We start from the raw sequence: 23,126 nt of genomic DNA on the forward strand, positions 1-23,126 counted from the left end.
TGTACCAAGAAACTGTTATCCTCAAAGTTATAGGTATGCTCCTACAATGACATTCCTTCGAACAATTGGTTTATTTGGAAGAACACTATCCAATTTAACCTTCTTGAGCTAGCGAGAGTGCACATAAGTTGGAATACTCTGTTTGCAACCTTGTTTTAAACATTACTAGATTTATTTAATGTACTTTCAATAGTTTATATTGACTTTTGAAAACTTGAGTTTATCCATTCAAGTATAGTTAAGTATGTCTAGTTGAAAATGGCAACAAAAAGGCCTATATTAGTTTTATCTTAATGCATAAATTTAAGACTTTTAGGAGTAGTCAATCGCCCTAGATGCTTAGGTGTTTGAGGCAATTTTTAAATATTTTAGAAATTTTTGAAAATATGTTTTTCATAATTGATGCTATAATACCTAACCTACTAAGGTTTTCTCCATATAAATATGACTTATGATGTTGAAAAATACACACCCCCTAAATTATGTCATTAATCTTCTACATATTCCTAATACTATCAATAATCTAACTCATATTTGAGATTGAGTCATGGTAATTAGTCACACCCTCTTAAGTCCTTAAGCATAGAGTCTTGCATCACGAACATCATGACAAGTGTAAGTGTTAGCTAGTGTAAGACTCTTTAAAAAATAAATTTTTATACTTATTCTTTTAGAATTGGTGAACTTGACCTATAATCGATTAGACCTATGGTTTTTACATGTATAGAGTTTTCAGTAAACTCTATAAGTAGTTTTCTTTGCACATTGGATGTCTTGTGTGTGATTGGATTTTATACTAAGTCCTCAATATCACATTTTGAACAAAGAAATTCATAATTGAGAAAAAAAAATTTATACTTAAAAGGAGAAACTACCTATTCATTCATTTTCAAGTTTTAAGAATCAATATAAGAATTTTCAATTGCTATCAAAGTAGGTTAAATTTATAAAATTAAAATTTTATAATTCTTGCTTAATATTAATTCATGGAACCATAGAAAATGGAATCGGTCATGAAAAATCCATCATACTTTGATGGGAACAACTAATTCCATTAGAAGCCTTGTATAAAAAATTTCTTGAAAATGTAAGATGAATTTTGAATGTTGTTGAATTTAACTAGGGACTTTCATTCAAGTTGGATGAGATTAATAGATCTACCAAATAACGTAAGCCTAAACACGAATGAGATAAACTCAATAATAAAGGTAGTAAGGAAAACGCCAAAGCCTCTTATAATATCTTTAATAGCATGAGTCCCGATGAATTTCACACAATAGTGATTAGAACAAAAATGATTATACTTTTGTCTACTTAAACTCAAGCATTCCCATTTAATATTTTCTAATTTCATCACTTTATTAAATTTTATTATTATGTTGGTTCAATGAGTTTTTGTAGTGCCTCTTAACCTTGAGCATGCGTACATCACATTTTCCACTCTAATGGATACCACATTATCCAACTATCCTAGCCTTATTGTCATCTATTTTCCATGCCAAAAAAACCTTATAACTATTGCCATTGCTAAGAAAAAAACTAAGAAAAGCTATTATCAACTTTGCCAAGTTGCTATCAATTGTGTCTTCGCTACCTATGCTTGTTTTTTCCTCCCACCCTTTACAAAGAAAGTGTGCAAATGATTTTATTTAAAGGAGGTGGAGACTTTTTCTAAAGGAAGAAGACAACATAAAAAATAGTGAGGAAGAGATGTAGGTTGTAGCAATCCTCTTCAAAAGGTAGTAGTATAATATAGTTGTAAACCTTTGTTTTCATTTATAAAAGTTTTAATTTTCATTATAGTTTTAGTTTTTAGCTTTTGTTCAATTTGTGTTGCAACCAAGAATGACTAAATTACAAAGTTATTGTTATTTCTAATATATTTAAAAACTTGTAGATAGGGATGGTAATTTTGTGGGCTAACCGAGTAACATGCCCCTATTGGGATGGGTGTGAAATATAAAAAACGAGTATAGGTCGGGTTTGAGAATATTTTAAAAACCCGAATCAAGTATGAATTTTGTTCCAACCCGCTCCGTCCTAGCCCGGATATAAATTTACAAAATTATCCTTTAACTACTAGTAAAATGTAAAAAAACTCCCCGTATATATATATACTTCATTCTTTCCTATTTGCCCTAATTTTGATGGTTGCTCCTTCTTCTTCTTCTTCCTCTGATACATTGTCTTTCATTCTTCCCATTTGTCCTAATTTCGATAACCGATTCTTCTTTTTCTTCCTCTAATGCACTGCCTGAAACCCTATCTCCAGGATCAATACCACTTTTTCTTCCTCCTTCACACCAACTAAAATACTTTGAAATCAATTCCATTTTGCTTTTGGTTTAGCCTTAGAGCCCAAAACTTCTCCATTGCGACATCAAATTAGTCATAGACTTCAATTTCCTTGCCCAAAATATGTGCAACACAATCATCTAGAGCATAACCTTGAAGTCTTTGTCCGAGAGTACAACTCAAAAGGAAAGCAAAAACCTTTGAATTAGTGGATTTGATGAAGTTATGGTTCAAAGATTGGCTTGAAAAGGGATTCACATCCATGGTTGATATTGACCCATTTACCGTTTGGTTCATTATTCATTCTATTCTCTTGTAAATTGTTCAAATGATTTATTTTATTTTATTTTTATTTTTATTTTGTGTTTTGCATTAATTTCAAATCATTTAAGCTAACTATGGGCTTAAAATTATTGATTGTTGTGGTGTTAATTTCAACTTTGATATTATTTTTTCATATTTGGTATATTATTATAATCTCATTATTTTGTGATGAAAGGAAAGTGCATTTAGGTATAAGATCTACTCATCACCAATTAGGGTTAGAGCTCAATGGACATTCAGGACGGGGCAGGTATGGGGTTATTAATTCTTTTGTTAACGGGGGTAGGGACCAATCAACCTGCCTCGACACGGGTTTATGCCAGGGATGGGAAATAACTATATAATCAAGTGCGGGGGTGGGATGGGAATGACCCATCCTAAACTCCCCCCATTGCCATTCCTACTTGTAAATGATACTTTCTAATTTAGCTTACTCCCTCATCCTAGACATGAATTCACTTAGTTAATGTCTTAGAATGCATTTTTTTTTTTTTTTTGTTTTTGTGGCTCATGCCACTTGGAATGTCTCGAGTTTAAAGTATTGATGATTGAATAAAAATTTATATATTCAGCCCCAATTAAAATGTAGATTGGTTTGTAATGGTAAAGGAAAGTAAAATCTTGTTTACGTCTCTTCGAGTTATACCTTGATAAAGGAATGCATTAAATGCTATAATGGTGTACTTGAGATGATGAGTTATGTATCAATGACATTCCAAGGATAGCTTATGAACACCTTAAGCTAACCCGAAACTTCAGTTATTTTCTTATTTTTGTTCAAATGCCCGATTTCTTAGCTCCATCCCTTTGGAAATTTGAAGACAAAAATATAAAAAATTTCTTTTATATTTACAATACAAGTGGCATGGAGTGATGCCAAATTTGATGATTGTGAGTTTAATGACTCTTACGAAAATAAAGATGATGATAGTTTGGATGCTTTTGTTGTATTTGTGATTGGTTCTAATTATGAACTTTTTTAAAAGAAAATTAATCAAAATGGAAAAAGAAAGTTTTATTTTGATAATATTAATATTGCTTATAAGGCATTCTATAAGGAAAACACAAAGATACAAATTTAAAGTATTAAAATAAGTAGAAAGACATTAAAATTTTAAAATAAGGGAACTTTATGATGCTTTAAAAGTCGAAAATATCAATATATTTAATGATTTAGACAACTTCAAAACTAAAAGAAAAAAAGTTTAATAAGTTTAAAGTTCTTGTGTTATGGAAAAACAATGATAGTTGATATGAAAAAAAAATAGAATAAGAACATATAGATTTATGTAAAAAAAACTCTAGACAAAAAAACCTACTAGTAAAGGAGAAGAAAATTCACTATGTTAAAAATTAGTATAAGAATGAAGAGATGTAAGTGGCTACTACATAGATATAAACATCACAACCCAAAATTCTCTCTCTTCCTCTCTTTATATATATATATAGGAGAGAAATTAACAAAGTGACATGGACCCCCAAAAAAATCTCATAAATTTAGTTTCATCACATGTTGCACTGCAAGCTTTTCGGGTCAGACCAAATAAAATTCGGATCACCAAACTCTAACATCTTAAGATTAAATACAATGTTATAATTGACAATAATAAAGTTATAATACTAGAACTTGAAAACATGAGAAAATAAATGGTAAATATTAATGGGATATTTCATAAACAAGCCAAAATTTTAAATGAAATAATTAATAAATGGAAATTTGTTTATGGCAAATGTGATCTTGGCTAATTAGTAAGGTCAAGAAACTCACTAGTCAAAAAACAACCTTTGTGAAAGATAAGGGTGTTCCTCATGTGGATTATTCATAGATTGCAGCCTCATGTAACTAGATTAGTAAATAAATCAAACTTTCTTAGGTACCAAATCCTAAATACTAAGAATCAAGTAGGCATACTTCCTAAAACTATGTAGGTTTGACTTAGAAAAGATGATCTAGTTGGCATTGGGAGTAAATGTTTAGTCAATCTAAATGTCAATTCTAAGTTTGATTGTTTTTTTTTTTTTCTAAATTTCAACTTTAAAAAAAACACAAAAATTATATATATATATATTAAATAGTATTCAAATGGGAGAAAAATATAAGAATTTGATTGGTTGTGTGATTTAAAAACAATTTTTTTTTTAAATAAAAAATTATTTTTAAAATTTTATTATATTGTTTTACCATTATTTTGTGGAAGCAAATTTTAAAAATAAAGTGAAATAGAGCACAATTTTTAAAGAATAGGGAGAAGTTATTTTTATCAGTTTTTAAAAATAAAAGAAAAACATGGGTTCATTTAGTCATGTTTTCTGAATAAAAAATTGTTTTTAAAAACAAATTTAAAAAAAATTGACCAGGACACTAAGTATCCTTTTAATTATTTTAAGATGTTTTCATTTGTTTTCTAAAAAAAAATTCAAAAGTTGTTTTTAAAACATATTTGAAAATATAAAAAATAATTTAAAATAGTTTTTATTTGCAAATAGATCTTTATTTTACAAAACATTGGTTTTCAAAAGTTGTTTTTAAAAATACTTTTTAAACAAAATTTAAACTTGTCCAATTGTTTGATAGATTATCGGTTCAAAATCAATGACATCTAAGTCTTTACTATTCCTATTTCTTAACGCTTTGCCGTATCTAAATAAAATGTTACTTATAAAAACAATTCAACACCATTTTTAACGATGAGTTTTGAAAACGTTATGAAACATGCTGTAAAATCGTCATCCATCAAAATTTTCAACGTTTAAAACAAGGAAAGAGTGTCTCCAAATTTTGTTTGTCGCCATCCCTCTCACATTTGTAGCTTAAGAAATTGACCAAATGCCTAATGCAGACAAAATCCATCCAGTGATACTGACCATTAGTTGGCAGGCCACATGCATAGAGTCCGTGGGGCTCTGAGAATGGTCAACAAACAGATATCCATGTTGCACATCTTCATCTTCCATCAACCCTCCAAGCCTTCCAACTAAGACATGTGATCTGTCAGATTGCTTAGCTATCTAATCACTCCAAAATCATTACCTTAGTCGCCGATGCCCTCTTTTCTATATCTTTTCTCCAAAATGATTAAAACCAACTGCCATTTTTGGAATCTAATAGGAAGAGTGAGATTCCCATTTCTTTTCTTTCTATCATTTGAAGTGGGAAATGGGATGCATTGTGATTGTGATCACGTAAAATCTATAGATGGTTAATTGATATCAAATAAGACGAATGGAGGATTTAGTGGGAAACAGGCCGGTCACAGTCAAGGATTTGAAATTATGGCACATAGACTTGGAAAGGGGTAGAGAAATTTGAATCCCATATTGATATTTTCTCAAAAAGAAAAACACAAAAGAGAGAAAACGGGGGAGGGTGTGGAGAAATTTGAATCTCATATGAAAAGAAAACAACTCATGTCGGTATAAGTTATGACTCATGGTGTGTGTAACTATTAAAATTACATCTCGACATTGTATTAGTATAGTTAGAATATCGTATTAAAATATATGATATCTCACATCGAATATGAGGAAAAGTTATTAATGTATATAAATATAAGTTTTTTTTAAAATTATGTAAAAGCGTTTTAAAACTGTAAAAATCATTTTGGACCTAAAATGAACAATATCTATACGAATGAGTGAGAGTCGTTATAAATGGTATTAAAGTCAAGTTCAAACTTGTGTCTTGCAACCCGTAAGGGTCATCATCGTTTACAACTATGTTCATATTTTTCGGGTTAATATGGAATATGATGGTTCCAAAGTAAATTGAAAAGTGAAGAAATTATAAAATTTGTTTAATTATGTAAAGTGGAAATAATTTTGAAAACAATGAAAATGAAAAAATATTTGTTTATTTTTTAGATTAATTGTGATTTTTTTAGATGTTTGTTATTTTCTTTAGTTGGTTAAGTTGTAATATGATGTATGTATTTATAAAATTAACTAATATTTAACAATAACATATTGAATAAAGTTTTCATGTGGAAAATTGCAATATCATACTAAGTATAAATTTAAAAGTAAATTTAATAAAATTAAATTATTATGTATTTTAAAAAATCAAATAATAAATAAATTCTTTGTTAAAAATAAATTAAAATTCATCTTTAATTGTGTGATTATTAATTTCATTATATTTAAAATTTTGTTATTTTAAAATTTCAAAGAAAACTTCAACGATATTTTTTGTGAGTTTAAATTCATATTACAATTTTACTATCGAAATTGACATATAAAATTAGGGTTGCAACTTGGTCGGATTAATGGTTAACCCATACCTAATCCAAATTAAGAAATAATGACCCTAGTCCAATCAATCATGATATCCATCTCGACGTATTTAACCCGAGTACAAACCAAACTCATTTTTCCAAATTATTTGGGTTGGATAATTCAAATTTCATCTTCAGAGATTCTTATGCTTAGCTTACAATAGCTTCATTTGTTTGTTTGTTTGTTTGTTTTTAATATTATGTATTTATACAATAATTTAAATGGTAAATAAGACAAAATTTAAATATAATAATAATAATAATAAAGGCTTGAGTTATATGAATCTTAACCTAAACCCAATCCAAATCAAGTTTAGATTGAAAATCTTTCATCCAAGCCCAACTCAAATATTAAAATGATTCCCCAAATCCGTCCAAGTGTCATTAAGTAAAGCTAACTTACCAAATTCCATCTTTTAATAAGACAAGTTAAAAGAAATTGATAATGTATGAAATTACTTAATCAAGAGGCAATGTTCTTTGGGATTTACCAAGACTTAACCCACACTTAATTTTATGCTTCCCTAAATGGTTAAATAATAACAAAATATTATTTGTTTTAAGTACTCTACTAGGATTATAAAACACAAAATCCTAATTATAACATAATACAAAGTAATAAAGTCAAAAAGTGAAAACTATAAGGGAAGGAGATGAAGGTGTTTGTTCATCTAATTTTTTATAGAAAGAAATTTACTTTCAAATTTTAAGTCGTTTGTTTTTCTACTTTTACAACTTATTATAAATTTATGGCGAAATAGAAAAAACTAAAATACTTGATTTTTTTTTTAAAAAATAAAAATGGAAAAGGTGATATGTTGGGTTTTCTTTATTTTTTAATGCTTAATATAAATAAAATATTTTAAAAAAACAAAAATCTTAATACTTATCATTATCAAGCACTATTTTATTTTAAGTTATAATTTAGAATTAATGAAAAAAACCAAACACCACCTCTCACTTTCCTTAAAAAGTTTTAGATTTTTTATCATTAAATTTAATTGTTAGTTTTATTACTATCTAACCAAATCTAAAAGTACATTCTTATTTTAGCAAAATCTTAAGCATGGAGCAAGGGGCATTGGATAAAACTTAATACTTATTATCTAATAATTTAAGTTGATTTTAAGTTAAATTTTATTTAAGTTATTGACTTAAAACTCATTATTTAATTTTTATTTTAATTATTAAGATTATTAGATAAAATTAACTTAAAATTTATTTTAAATTATTAAATTGACATATTTATTCTAATAAATTATTATTAGGGCAAAGAATGTTAAGTAATAATGGAAATTGTGAAATGATAAAAAAAATCGTGAAGGTAATTAAGACAAACATAAGATAAAAAGTTAAAATAAAAATATGAACTTAATAATAAATTAATTTTTTATTTATTATTTAAACTTATTTTTTACTTTAAATCATATTATCATTAAGTTATTTTACCATATATATGCTTAATAACTTAAATTAAGTTATTAAAATAAAATTGAAATGCATGGGTAAAGCCCACAATTGTCTGATTATTATTGTGACATAAAATGAATCGAAAAGCAATCCACCATACTGTGCTACGTGGTGAGGAAACCCATGTTCGGCATGAATGTCAACTCTGTCCTGCCACGTGCCTTCCTCCTAATGGTCATCACCGTATGTTTCTCACTTACTTCACGTTTGATAATTAAGTGCAAAGTGTCACACCGTAACTCGCCAAGCCCTAGACCGCAGTAAAGTATACTTCTGCACACGATTGGAAGCTGTCTTGAGTCAACCAATCCACGATGCGCCCACACCTGCCTTACCGCGAGCTCTCCCTCACTTGAGAGAGCATCTGCCAGCCTGCAACCCACAGTCCCATGTAAATGCAATTGTTCACGTTCTGGCGATTCCAGGATTAGAAAAAGTAACTACTAAATGGAAAAACTATATCGTTACTGATATATTTTAATTTAACATTATCTTAAGCGATTTCTTAATATTAGAGAAAAATCTGGCATTATCCAGAAATTACTCCAGCCACCAACTCGCAACGATCGCGCGTCGCATCAGTGCGATGTCGCTTCTCCATTTTCCGGATGTGGAGCCACGATGATCACGTCAGTGGACCACGTCTCGCACGTGTCACACGCCCAATAGAGATGTATCCAACCCAGGGTCCAGCCACAGTAACGGTCGTCCACCATCCTGGACCAAACCACTTAAACGACGCCGTTTGAAGTAGCAAGGATTGACGCAGGGGAAATCGCCATTTACCAGGGGCTGATAATGTACATCTCGGACCATTCCATTATGTTATGCTTTGGTCGCTGTCGTACCATCGTGCGCCACGTGTAAGACAGGGATGGTGACATCCCTTAGTCCGAGTTCTCCTGTGTACGGCAGTAATCAGCTGCTTCGCTCCGTTTTTAGCTCACTTTGCTTATGAAAGCGGCAAAGCTAAAACAAAAACATAGCCCACTCCTCTTCCCTCATTCGGCCGATCTATGAAGAAAGAGATCTCTCGAACTTCACATGAAAGCAAAGAATTCTCAAACTCTAGGGTTTCAAGATTCATACTTGGCTTGATTCAGTTCAGGTTTTTGGTGATTGGAGTTCAATCAGAACAATCAATGGCGCATCATGTTTGACTCCGTTTACTTACTTTCTCTGCTTTGTCATAGCTCAGGAAGCAAGAAATCAACGGCTGTATCTTCATCAAGCAGTAGTATTTGTATTCATCAACTTATCTTAACTGCTCGGTATTTAAAGTTTAAACGTAGATCAGTGAAAGTCTGTGTTTGAACTTGCTTAATTAGGCTCTGGTTTTCCGGGAGAGTGAGAAGAAAATTCCTGTTTTTTTTCTTCTATTTTTTTTTCGGGAAAATAGGGGAGTAAAACTTTAGGCAATGGTGGGTGGGAGGGGGAGAGGGATACGTTTTAGCAAACTCTATACTTTTTCGTGTGTTCGATCTTCGTTTAGGGAAGATCGTTCACAAATTGGGCAGAAAGGGTACACGAGAGTAGTGTATTGCAACGATCCTGATAATCCAGAAGCGGTTCAGCTAAATTATAGGGGGAATTATGTATCCACTACCAAGTATACTGCAGTGAATTTTTTACCGAAGTCTTTGTTTGAGCAATTTAGGAGGGTTGCGAATATATATTTTCTTGTTGTGGCTTGTGTTTCGTTTAGTCCACTGGCTCCTTACTCCGCCCTTAGTGTTCTTGCACCGTTGTTGGTGGTTATTGGAGCTACCATGGCCAAGGAAGCTGTTGAAGATTGGAGGCGAAGAAAACAGGTAATGGGAATTATGGTTTAGCAATTTCAAGTGCTTTTCTTGCTTTTGAAACTGAAAATTGGTTTAATTTTTTTTTAAGAGCGAGAAAGTTATTGTCAAAGTGCTAACTTGTAGTTTGACTTGTTACAGAATTTGCTTTTGGGTTTTCCAGCTGTTATGTTTTGCGTTCTGTAAGGATATATGAGATTCTAGTTGCAATTGTCAAAAATGTGGATTCTGCTTTGTTCTATTTCCTTTTAACGAAATTATAGTCTGTACCATTCAAAATACCTGATACAGTTAGTGTGACAAATAAAGAGGAATCATATTACTGCAAGAAGATGCTGGATCTGGAATGTGGTCCTTAACATTCAAAGTTTCTTGATGTAATATACTCAACTAGAAGCTCGGCTTGTTTTAGATTGCTGCTTTGCTGGTTAAACGAAGAAATGTTGCTTCCGAGGGCCATAGGAACTGTCACTATACTCAAATCATGTTGGCCAACTGTCATGTCCATCTGTTTTCTTCTAAGCATACATGGCTAATTAAGTTTTTCCTGAAAGGTTGGAGCTTGCTCTAATATGAAATATAGGTGCCACATAACTGGGAAAAACAAACAGATAATAAGAGCACTAGAGAATGAATGGAAATACGGAAGTGCAGTGAATGACTTGTGTTCAGTAAAAACTGACACTTTGAATCTAAGTTTCACTGAGGCCAGATTCCAAGTGTTATCACAATTGGGAGGTATTTTTTGAATTTCAATCTATATACTGTGCTTATATAATTCCAGCCAGAGTCATTAGAGTTGTAATTGAAACATCAAACTTTTGGGTCAATAGAGGTGAAAGGACATTCGTTTGTAACCCATGTTCTCTTAGATGGTACACTTCTCATTTGCTCCATGGAAATGGGCACATTGGTGAACCATGAGCACTTTTTTGCATTTGTGGGGTAGTTTGCTCTCCTTCTTTATTGTTTTCTTCATTAGATCCTGGACATTGATATCATAATAAGAGGTAAGACTAATTAGAGAAGCAATTTGACTTATGAATGTATCACTCCCTATTGAACCACCCCCACCCACTTTCAGATGCCAAATAAGAAAAAAGAACTGTTAGCATATTTATGCATTGACAATTCTAGGTCAAAATTCCCATTGTGTCTCTTAGCTCGTACTCTTCAAATCCTCCTTTGGACACTTGCCTTTTCCAGATTGTCTATGTTTGAATGATTTGTGTTTAGTGATAATCTGACACTTCGAATCTAAGATACACTGAGGCCAAACGCCTAGGTATTATCACAATTAGGAGGCATTTTTCGAATTTCAATCTATATATTGTGCTGATATAATTCCAAGCAGAGTCATTAGAGTTAAGTAATTGAAACATCGAACTTTTGGGTCAATAGAGGTGAAAGGAGATTCTCTTGTAATTGAAGTTCTCTCAGATAGTAGACTTCTCCTTGCTCCATGGAAGTAGGCACATTGGTGAACCATGAACAATTTTTTGCATTTGTGGGGTAGCTTGCTCTACTTCTTTATTGCTTTCTTCATTAGATCCTGGATATTAATATTGTAATAAGAGGTAAGACTAACTGGAGAAGCGATTTGACTTATGAATATATTGCTCCCTATTGAACCACCTTCATCCACTTTCAAATGCCAAATAAGAGAAAGGAAAGAAAGAACTCTTCCCTTGGCTTTAATTGCGTACCCTTTCCACTAATTCACTTTTTCTTTTCCAATATTTCTGTGCCAAGCAAAGAGGAAGGAAAAGAAAGAAACAGAGAAAAGGGAGAGAGAATGAGAGTTGTACACATCATGTCTCCCAACCATAATTATATTGACTTGAAAATTGAATTTATTCAACAAGAATTCCTATGACATGCTATACAATAATCAAAATATATGTTACTTTGAAGCAAAGCTTCCATATCTACTACTAGTTTGTGCATCCTCATCTCCACCCTGCACCAAATTATAATTGGTACACACTTGACCTGATAAAATAGTCTTCAAAGGGAAAGAAGACATCAGGTAGGAATTGCATAACCTACTTGGCTGTAACTGGAATCTTTTGCTTACTATACTTGAACTCATCTCAACTATACCTTATCTGAATCATTTGGAGAAGGATGCACAGACCCATTTTTAAATGAACTCCTCCATTTGACCATAGTTTCCACTTATTCCGTATAAAATTAAATTTGTGCATTGATTTTCTGCTTGTGGTAACATACTTCATTTCAATGTTCATGTTTAGTGAGTATAGTACTAGAAAATGGTTTATAACAAGTTGATGATTTATGATATATTAATCCCTTTACATGCTAACCATTTTTATGTAGGAATTTATCATGTTTTAGGAAAAGCTACTAAGCTTTATTTGGGTCATCCACCTTGAGGGTTCAATTGCTTGGGCATCACTTAGATGCCTTAACTAAGTCTAACGTAACAATCCATTTGAAATCTGACACAATAAGCTCTTAATAATTTTAAAGCTTCTGCTTTATAACAAAATATACCATCAAAAACCTATTTTCTCTATCAAGTGCTAATGTAACCTAACATACCAATTATAATGTTATAATTGGATGTTACATACAAGAACAAAAGAAAGAAAAAGCTGATCATTCTTCTGTTTGAGATTTTATCAATTTGTAAAATTGTGGATGGTTGTCAGTTGGAGTTATTTTCTGTCTCCTTTCTACCTATCGGCACCCCCCTATGCGCTTAGGGTGCAACCCTTATTTTGTTACTTGTTTTTTGATTAATTAATTATTTACTTATCAAGAAATAAAAGAATTAAATTAAATTGTTGAGCATGATATATTTTGTGGACTCAAATCGTAATAACTTAAGATTTTAGGAAAGCTAATTCTCCAATTTGGTATTAGAGCATGTAAAGTTTTAGGAAAATTAGTTGTCTAACTTGGTATCAGAGTTTTTAAGCCCTAAAGGAGGTTGTCTGTGGTTTGTTTGCTTATGGGCCTATGTGTCTCCCTAAGTGCGGGTATGAGGTTTGGTTGCCTACAGGCCAATGTATCTCTGCACATGCAAGTGTGGGTGTGAGGCCCAAGGCCATACATGAAGGAGGGTTTTTAGAGAATATGATAGCTTAAGCTTTCAAGAAAATAGGTTATCCAACAGAGACCAAATTGAGGAACCTTCACTTGATCAAGAAAACTATTCATGTAGGTTTGGAAATTTTGTTTTTGTTCTTTGGAAGATCCTGCATAAATGGTTAAATAGTACCCTTGAAAAACATAAGTAGTAAACAAATGAAAAAATTAAATGAATAAAATAAAATTTTAAAAATATGCACAGTAAATAAAATGCTTGTTAAGCTATGACTTATTATTCTAACCAATTCTGGTTTAAAATGTGGAGCTGTTGTAGGTTTAGGATCTTTTTAATAACTTTTTTAAAAATGTGGAACTACTTCTAATCATTTTTCATATGAATATGGTGTCTTCAAAATAACCCTCTGAAATAATACTGATCTAAATGACAGATTTACCATTTTTGTCTTTATCCCATTTTACATGTGTCCGCCACTTCTACATAAGCTTGAAGGTTGAGATGTACCCTTTATGGCTTGCCTTCACTTCATTTTTCATTAGTTGATTTTGTTATCTTTTTTCATGCTTGGTGTCTTCTGATGTAAGTTTAGGTTGTCCTTTCAGCTATATTTTTATTCTTGCTAAGTTGTCCTTGGATTCATTGCTTACAGCAAAACTTCGAAATGATTTCAGGATATAGAAGCCAACAATCGGAGGGTCCAAGTGTATAGGAATAATAGTTTCTGCAAGGCCAAATGGAAGGATCTCAGAGTTGGTGACATTGTTAAGGTTGACAAGGATGAATTTTTTCCTGCTGATTTGTTTCTACTTTCATCAAGCTATGAGGATGGGTTTTGTTATGTTGAGACAATGAACCTTGATGGAGAGACTAATCTGAAACTTAAACATGCTTTGGAGGAGACATCTTCTCTCCGTGATGAAAAATCATTTCAGCAATTTAAGGCAGTCATCAAGTGTGAGGACCCAAATGAAGATCTTTATTCCTTTGTTGGAACTTTGTCCTATAATGGCACCCCCCATGAACTTTCCTTGCAACAGATTCTTTTGAGAGATTCTAAGCTTAGAAATACTGATTGCATTTATGGTGTAGTTATTTTTACTGGGCATGACACAAAAGTGATGCAGAATGCAACAGATCCTCCTTCAAAAAGGAGTAAGATTGAGAGGAGAATGGATAAGATAGTCTATATCCTCTTCAGTACTCTAGTTTTAATATCTTTTATTGGATCTGTTTTTTTTGGAACTGAGACTAGGAAAGATATAAGTGGTGGAAAGTATAGAAGATGGTACCTTCGACCAGATGATACAACTGTGTTTTATGACCCCCAAAGACCAGTACTAGCTGCATTTCTTCATTTCTTGACAGGGCTTATGTTGTATGGATATTTGATACCAATATCATTGTATGTCTCCATTGAGATTGTGAAAGTTTTACAGAGTATTTTCATTAACCAGGATCAGGATATGTATTATGAGGAAACAGACAAACCAGCACATGCACGCACGTCTAATTTGAATGAGGAACTTGGTCAAATTGATACAATACTGTCTGACAAAACAGGTACTTTGACATGTAACTCTATGGAGTTTGTAAAATGTTCAATAGCAGGCACTGCTTATGGACGTGGTATGACAGAAGTGGAAAGGGCATTGGCGAGGAGAAATGATAGGCCACATGAAGTGGGTGATGCTTCATCTGACTTACTAGGTGATAGCGGTGAAATCAACTTGGGAAAGCCAATTAAGGGTTTCAACTTTAGAGATGAACGCATAATGCATGGTCGGTGGGTTAATGAACCTCATGCAGATGTTATACAAAGGTTCTTTCGAGTATTGGCAATTTGCCATACGGCCATTCCAGATATAAATGAAGGTGAAATTTCTTATGAAGCCGAGTCACCAGATGAAGCAGCCTTTGTCATAGCTGCAAGGGAGCTTGGTTTTGAGTTTTTTTCAAGGAAACAAACGTGCATCTCATTGCATGAGTTAGATCATAAGAGTGGCGGAGAGGTTGACAGGTAACCTTCCTTTAAGCCATTTCATTTTTTCTTTGGTATTGAAAGTTACATTGTACCCTTTCAGTTATACATGGTTCCCATAGAGCTGCCTCAAAGTTAATTTATTAGATTTAAGTGCTTCATCTGACAGTTGAGAAAGATTCTTTTTAGACTAATATTCCTGAAAAAGTGGCCCTGACTTTTCATTTACACCAGTGGCAATGGCATTGACAACCTTCTGCCTTCTAAGATGTTAGCATATTCAGTTTTGCTCTCACTCATAGCGAGTGTAAACACAATGAAATACAACACAGATACTTGAACTTTGTCTTTTTTCTCAAGGTCAAAATGGTTTATTGGCACTGTCTAGGTGTTGATTTTATTAGCGTAAGGGACATAGCTTTCAAAACTTGTTTTGATTGTCTTCTTATTAAAGAATGTTTTAGGAAGCCAACTTTTTAGATTGATGAAAGCAGAAGACAAAACTAACATGTAACTGTGGCTTCTGGAGTGCAAAGATGAGGAGCTCATAGAAGTATAAAAAATTAAGAGATTGGTATGTGAGATATTTGAAGGAAAGAGAGGGAAGAGTAGAATGCAAGTTAATCAAATGAAAGAAGTGGAATGAGAATGGGTAATTATGTCATTATAGTAGATGGTTGTGCCTTTTTTGTCTTATCAAAAGTGAGAATGGGTAATTATGTCACTGTAATAGATGATTGTGCCTTTTTTGTCTTATCAAAAGTATTCTTTTCCTTTTTCACTTAAAAAGGCTGCTTTTGAACTCAAGGCAGTTACAATTGCATACAGATGTTGATGCAGGAGGCTGGAAACTGCTTTAAGATGGCATCTTCATGTCTCATCTCTTTATTTATTAATTCTGTTACTTCTTTTAACTCACCTTATAAATTTTAGTTGCATTTCATGTGACTCAGTTTCTATATTCCAGAACATACAAGCTTCTTCATGTCTTAGAATTCAAGAGTTCTCGTAAAAGAATGTCTGTGATTGTAAGGAATCCAGAGAATCAGTTGTTGCTCCTTTCCAAGGGCGCAGACAGGTTTGAATCCCAATGGAAAAAATTTATTCTAGAGTATATGAACTTGTAAAGCAGAGTTTATTGATCTCCTTTAACATGTCTGCATATTCAGTGTAATGTTTGACAGACTCTCCAAGGAGGGGCGAATGTTTGAGGCTCAGACCCGGGATCACATCAGAAAATATGCTGAGGCAGGGTTACGTACTTTGGTACTTGCGTACCGTGATCTTGATGAAGAAGAGTATGAGGCATGGGAAGAGGAGTTTTCAAGGGCCAAAACTTCTGTTGGTGCAGATCATGATGCTTTGGTGGATGCTGCTTGTGATAAAATTGAGAGGGATTTAATTCTTCTTGGTGCTACAGCTGTTGAAGACAAGCTGCAAAAAGGGGTCAATATTGAACTGTTCACTTGAAAAGTCTTGAACTTATAATTTTTTTAAAGATATTTTCCCATACAGCGTTTTATCATTTAAATTGGAAGCTAATAGTTCAAAAATGAAACTCATATTTTGAAGGACCTATCTGCATTCTTAGATGGTTGGTTTCTTACATGATAGTATTCTATGGTGAACAGGTTCCTGAGTGCATTGACAGGCTTGCACAGGCTGGTATTAAAATCTGGGTCTTAACTGGTGATAAAATGGAAACTGCAATTAATATTGGGTATGCTCATGAGTCTGAGGTTATGGTGCTTTCCCAGGAAGTTGCAGGTTGTAACTATTGTAATTCCTAACAGGTATGCATGTAGTTTACTGAGACAAGGGATGAAGCAAATAGTGATTACACTAGATTCACAAGATATCGATGTTTTGCGGAAACAGGGGGACAAGGAGGCCATTGCAAAGGTACAGTATTCTAAGGCCAATATTGAACAAACCTTTTTTCATTCTAAGTTTAATGAGAATTTCAATTGTCTCAGGCTTCTTGTGAAAGCATAAGGAAGCAAATTAGAGAAGGAAAATCTCAACTTACTTCAGCTAAAGAAAATTCTGTCTCATTTGCTCTGATAATTGATGGTGAATCTCTGAGTTTTGCTCTCAACAAGAATCTTGAGAAGTCATTTTTGGAACTTGCAATAGATTGTGCTTCCGTTATTTGCTGTCGCTCTTCTCCCAAACAGAAAGCTCTTGTATGTGCGATAAACCCAGTCGTAGGCTCCATTGAATTGAATTTATTTTGATCCCTCAAAAATAATTGATCTCTGTTGTTACTGACATCAAAATAATCTGATAGAAATGTAGAAGATATGCAGGTTACAAGATTGGTCAAAATGGGGACAGGCGAAACAACTCTAGCAATAGGTGATGGGGCAAATGATGTTGGCATGCTTCAAGAGGCTGATATTGGAGTTGGCATTAGTGGTGTCGAAGGCATGCAGGTCTTAATTCTTATGCTTTATATTTTTTTTTATATATATAATTACTTTTGGGGGATTGGTTGGGAGGGGCAGGGAAAGGGATGGAGTGGGGTGCAACTCTCATTTTTTCTGATAGACAAGCAAAGATATATTAAAAGTGTCTGATAAAAATAAAAAAAAAGATATAGCATGGCACGTCAAAATACATAGGGTGTATACAAAGGCTGCCAAGCAGCACAAGAGAAGCCAAAAAAAAAAAAAAAAACCCTCTCCTATAGGCAGCACCCAACCAATCAATATTATGCAGACATAGAATCCTCATCTATACGCAAATTAGCTCAAAGCTAAAAGAACAAAAGGAGCAGTTTTTGATAGCCTGATCTGATTTTTCCACATTTTCAAAAGCTTTGTGATTTCTCTGCATTCAAATGGTTCAGAATAAGCATTAGGGAGCAGTCTGTGACACCTTTCTCTGTTTCTTCACCATAAAAGTTCCCTACCAACTTAAAGGGTGAAAACAGCACTAGTTCTATGCTGAACAAAAAGAGATTCAAATGCCACGATGTTTTTGTTTTAGCACAATTTAGAAGGATGTAATCGTTTATTCTTCTTCACTCTTGCACAAATAACATCTATTTGACAATGTCCAACCTCTTCTTTTTAATTGATCTTTTGTCGAAATACTCCACCAAATTGCTTTCCATGCAAGGAACACCACTTTCATCAGCAGCCATGAATTCCAAATAAGATTCATGGGAGAATTTTTATCTCAGTCCAGCTCCAGATAGGAATAGAAAGCCTTGACTGAATTTTTTATCCTTTGACTCCAGCCAAAATAACCAATCCTCCTTGTCCCTCTTCACTGTTTCCTCTTGAAGCCTCAAGAGGAAAGCCTATGCATTATCAATCATTCCCAGTCATGGATAGTATAGAAGCTTTCTATTCTCAACTCAATGCTAATAATTCTCAACTCAATGGAGCCTTGAAATTCATCTACTTGGTTTGGCTTTACAAATCCTTTTTAGTTGTAAACTTAATAATATAAATCTTTAGTATGTGGAAGTGAAAAATGTCTAGCATTTTCTCATACTAATGTGTATCTCTTAATCATATGTCACTCTGCTTTTGAAATGAATACACTCCAAGTGTCATAGAACAATAACAAAGCCTTCAATCCCAACAATTGGGTTTGGCTATGCTTGCACTTGTTCACCAGTCAACCCTGGCTAGAGCAATGTCCTCTGTCAAATTAAAGACAAGAATAAACCTTTAAGTCACAAAAACTGTGAAAAATGTCCCAACTGTATGTATATATATCTATCCTTCAAATCTTGCATGCAACCAATTCAACCTTCCTCTTGATGAGGGCAATTCTGGGTCAGGAAGTTATAAAATCTTGAGTATGTGAATTTAGAGTGGTCAGTGATGTGGACAAGAGAATAGACACTAAGCTGGACAAGAGATGATCATTTCAGATCAAGTGGGTACATGGTATAAGTGGTGAAGAAAGAATGAAAAACTGATCAAGGAGTTTGAGAGTTGGTGGCTTGAAGAGAGGGGATTGTTGATGACAAGGTTTGGAAAGAACAGAGCATTGATATTTGTGTTAGTTTTGGTACTGTATCATCTGTAGTTACGGTGGATATGGTGAACTAAGATTTGAGTATTTTGCTACATGATGTGTAGCATTTTGGTTGCTTGAGAAGAGACTTGGTTAAATGGTCCAACTAAAAACAGGTTTTTGGGTTTCTCTCATTTTTCCTAGACAACCAAATGAAGGAAAGATTTTCACTTTTCTTTCCTTCTCTTCTTCCTTTCACTTACTTTTCCTTGGTAGTTTCTTAGATATAAACTCAACCTTAAGCTCTAAAGTTTCTGTCCATAATTTTAACTTTTAACTGGAATTTAAGTTTCACAAATAACACAGTATCTTCAACAAATAGCATACACCATCCAAAAGAGCATCCTATCCTCTCCTATTTCTGTTTTGGGAATGAGTTCATAATTGATTCATTGGAACTGTAAATTAGTGATGAGAGCAGAATATGAAAATTTAGAACATATTTGAATATGTGGAAAGAACTTGTAATTAGAAAATTGTGAAAATGATATTTAAAGATAAAAAGGGTTTCTTTTTCATTTTATTAATCAGCAGGTATTAGTTTGTGGTGTTCTTATAACCTATTTGATATGAGTGAAACTTAGATTTACCAGAGGTTTACTTAGTTCTTTTGATCAGGCTTGTACTTCATGGGGAGGATTTCTCATCCTTCTCATGTTTCTTTTCTCTATTAGTACATATATTTTTGTTTCTGATAAAAAAAAAAAAAAAAAAACTTAGATTTACCAGGCATACTTTTGCGTGGTTATTAGAAGTGGAAAAAAACATCACTCTGTTAAGATAACAGTCATGTCCTGGCGGCTTGAGATTCTGTACAAGCCTCAAAGCAGGTGGCAACTCACATAACATCCAATTCTGGTAAAGAGAATTTAGTGGGACCTGTTTAATTTAAGAGGGACATTTATCTTAGGACGAAAGAGGAGGGGCTGCCTCCCTTCAAATCATATTGTCCATTTCCCTTCCTTTTCTTGCATGCTATGTCTGTTTCTGGAATTAAACTTTAGTTTTCATACACTCTTCTCATCTGAAACCTTTTGCTTCAAAATTATGTACTGTGAGTATAACATTTCCATTGTTTGAACTCTGTTGAACCTTCTTTTATGAGGTGAAAAATATGTAGCTTATGATTGCAGTTTTTTTTTTTTTCTCTTTCCCTAAACCTTCAGGCTGTGATGTCCAGTGATTTTGCAATAGCTCAATTCCGTTTTCTGGAACGTTTGTTGCTGGTTCATGGCCATTGGTGTTACAGGCGAATATCAATGATGGTAATGTTGTGGCTCCATGTAACCTTCCCATCTCACCAGAAATTGTAACAGAATTTTATAGGCTTTATGACCAATAAGTTGAGAAACCATAATCTCTAGTTCAAATTCATTATCTTTGTACTTGTTTTTCTCTCTTCCAAAACCATCATCTAATATAAAAAGAATAAAAACCATCTTTCTGCTTTTCTCTTTTCTTTCCTTTTTTCCCCTTCCTCTTCAACTTACAAGGAGTAATTTGATAGGTTAAATGACATACATAGCTTTTAATTCCCCCATTAAAAGAATGAAATCCTTGCTAAAGTATGTCTTTTTTCTGTATGCAGATATGCTACTTCTTCTACAAGAACATTGCTTTTGGGTTTACCCTATTTTGGTTTGAGGCTTATGCTTCTTTCTCTGGTCAACCTGCTTATAATGATTGGTACATGTCCTTCTACAATGTCTTCTTCACTTCACTTCCTGTGATTGCTCTTGGTGTTTTCGATCAGGATGTTTCCGCACGCCTTTGCCTCAAGGTACACAATGATAATCCATCTAAGGGTTTTGATGTGTGTTGTTAAATTGGAAGGAGATCCAGGGACAGAAGGTACAAAGATATTTTCTGTTTGTTACAGGATCATAATATTAATAATAGGCTTTACCTCTTCAGCTGAATGACCAGCATCCAAGGCCTATAAATTCTCATCAAGCTAGGGATCTGTCAACTGAACTTGAATTTAACCTCAATTTGATTCAGTTACTCTGTCCAGATCCTAATTTGGCTGCCCTTGTGGCTTTGCCTAAGATACCAAAAACCATGCCAGAAGAGAAAATATTTAATTTAGATTTAATACATGGGAGAAATCAAATCCAATAAGGTCTTTCTTGGATTAATATAGACATATTTTAGAACAGCCAACCCATGTGGCATACACTTCTGATGAGTAGCCGTGTCCATGGGACTCTGTTTCAAACATTCTTGGGTACACGCATGACACCCCTAGGATATTTCAGGAAGTTAAAATAAAAATAAAAAAATACCCACACACATATATTACACAAGACATAGCTGAAACAGGTTAAACAAGCAATGGACTCATTATGAAAGGGCTATTTTGCTCTGGTGTAGAAAGTAACATAATGTAATTTTAAACATCAAACTATGACAATGAGTAAATGCAAGTAGAGGTAGCATATACTATTTGTCAAGCATTTTCTTCAAGCCAGATGGACATTTTATTGATCACATGTTATGTCTCTTCTGCAGTACCCTTTATTATATCAGGAAGGAGTACAGAACATTCTCTTCAGCTGGCCCCGAATACTTGGGTGGATGTCTAATGGGGTTATAAGCTCTATAATTATCTTCTTCTTCACCACCAAGTCCATCATTCCCCAAGCCTTCCGAAGAGACGGCCAAGTAACTGACTTCGAAGTCCTTGGGGCCACAATGTATACTAGTGTAGTGTGGGCAGTGAACTGCCAAATAGCACTCTCCATCAACTACTTCACTTGGATCCAACACTTCTTCATTTGGGGCAGCATCATCTTCTGGTATATATTCTTGGTGATTTATGGATCTCTCTCCCCAGTGGTGTCCACAACAGCATACCGGGTTCTCGTTGAAGCCTGTGCTCCCAGTGTTCTCTACTGGCTGGCCACCCTTCTCGGTGTCATCTCCACTTTGTTGCCCTACTTTTCATACAGGGCTTTCCAGACAAGATTTCGACCCTTGTACCATGATATAATTCAACAAAAACGGTCAGAAGGCTTAGAGACTGACGACACTCCCAATGAGTTGCCTCACCGGGTCAGGGACAAAATACAGCATCTGAAGATGGGACTGAGGCGGAGTTGACAATGCCAGTCGATGTTCGCATTAACCCCATTAGTTCCTTAGCTTCTGTACATGTTACACACAGGTAGGAAGGTGATCATGTAGAGTCGCAATGTAAAAAGCCAATGAATTCAAGTATAATGGGGGTATCCCACCCTGTACCTGTGCTCTCTCAGGTACCTAATTATCCTATGTAAGCTTCTTTTGTGTGTAATTTTGATGATATATGAATGCATTCCTTTACCCCCGTATCTCCCAGTTGATTTGTTTGTTGAAGTCCCATTATCATCATGATGCCAATGTTGAATCCCCCCCTCCTTTGATAGAAAACGAAGGTATTCCCACAGCTCATAATGATCAAATTTCATGAAATTCTTCATACCAATACTTGTTCATACCCCCATACCACCTTCCATCCTTCTCTTCAAAAGAGAAAAACCCACAAAATCTCGTGCCACATGTGGCATTGAAAATCTTCAACATGTGATCCATGATCCCTTAACCCATCATGAGAGAAGTAGTGCAAAACATGCCATTTCGTATCCAAATCCATGTACAAGTGTACAACCATTTGTCAATTCTCCTTATCGCCTAGGATTATTATTATCATCTTGTGGAGGTTGTGCAATAATAATTGGCCATTAAATTTGAAAATAAGAAAGATATGGTTCACCTTTATTGCAATCTCATTAAAGCATTTACCTACCCACTAGTTAACAGATCAACATCTTCATCAAAATTTAATAATATTGTCCACAACCTACGTCTATAATTTAACAATTTAGGTTGACCTTTTT

At 33.6% G+C, this 23,126-nt stretch overlaps 1 protein-coding gene across 1 annotated transcript; it reads left to right on the plus strand.

Moving 5' to 3' along the window:
- Positions 1–9,310: 9,310 nt before the first annotated feature.
- Positions 9,311–22,580, plus strand: LOC100259356 (probable phospholipid-transporting ATPase 8). Its single transcript, XM_002277653.4, has 11 exons — positions 9,311–10,171; positions 13,907–15,252; positions 16,181–16,291; positions 16,383–16,659; positions 16,845–16,933; positions 17,007–17,115; positions 17,190–17,399; positions 17,523–17,648; positions 20,415–20,513; positions 20,837–21,028; positions 21,760–22,580. The coding sequence occupies exons 1-11, from the start codon at positions 9,779–9,781 to the stop codon at positions 22,348–22,350; spliced, it is 3,543 nt and encodes a 1,180-aa protein (XP_002277689.1). The 5' UTR covers positions 9,311–9,778; the 3' UTR covers positions 22,351–22,580.
- Positions 22,581–23,126: the final 546 nt, after the last annotated feature.

The sequence above is a fragment of the Vitis vinifera genome, chromosome 14 (assembly GCF_030704535.1).
Source record: "Vitis vinifera cultivar Pinot Noir 40024 chromosome 14, ASM3070453v1".
NCBI lineage: Eukaryota > Viridiplantae > Streptophyta > Magnoliopsida > Vitales > Vitaceae > Vitis > Vitis vinifera.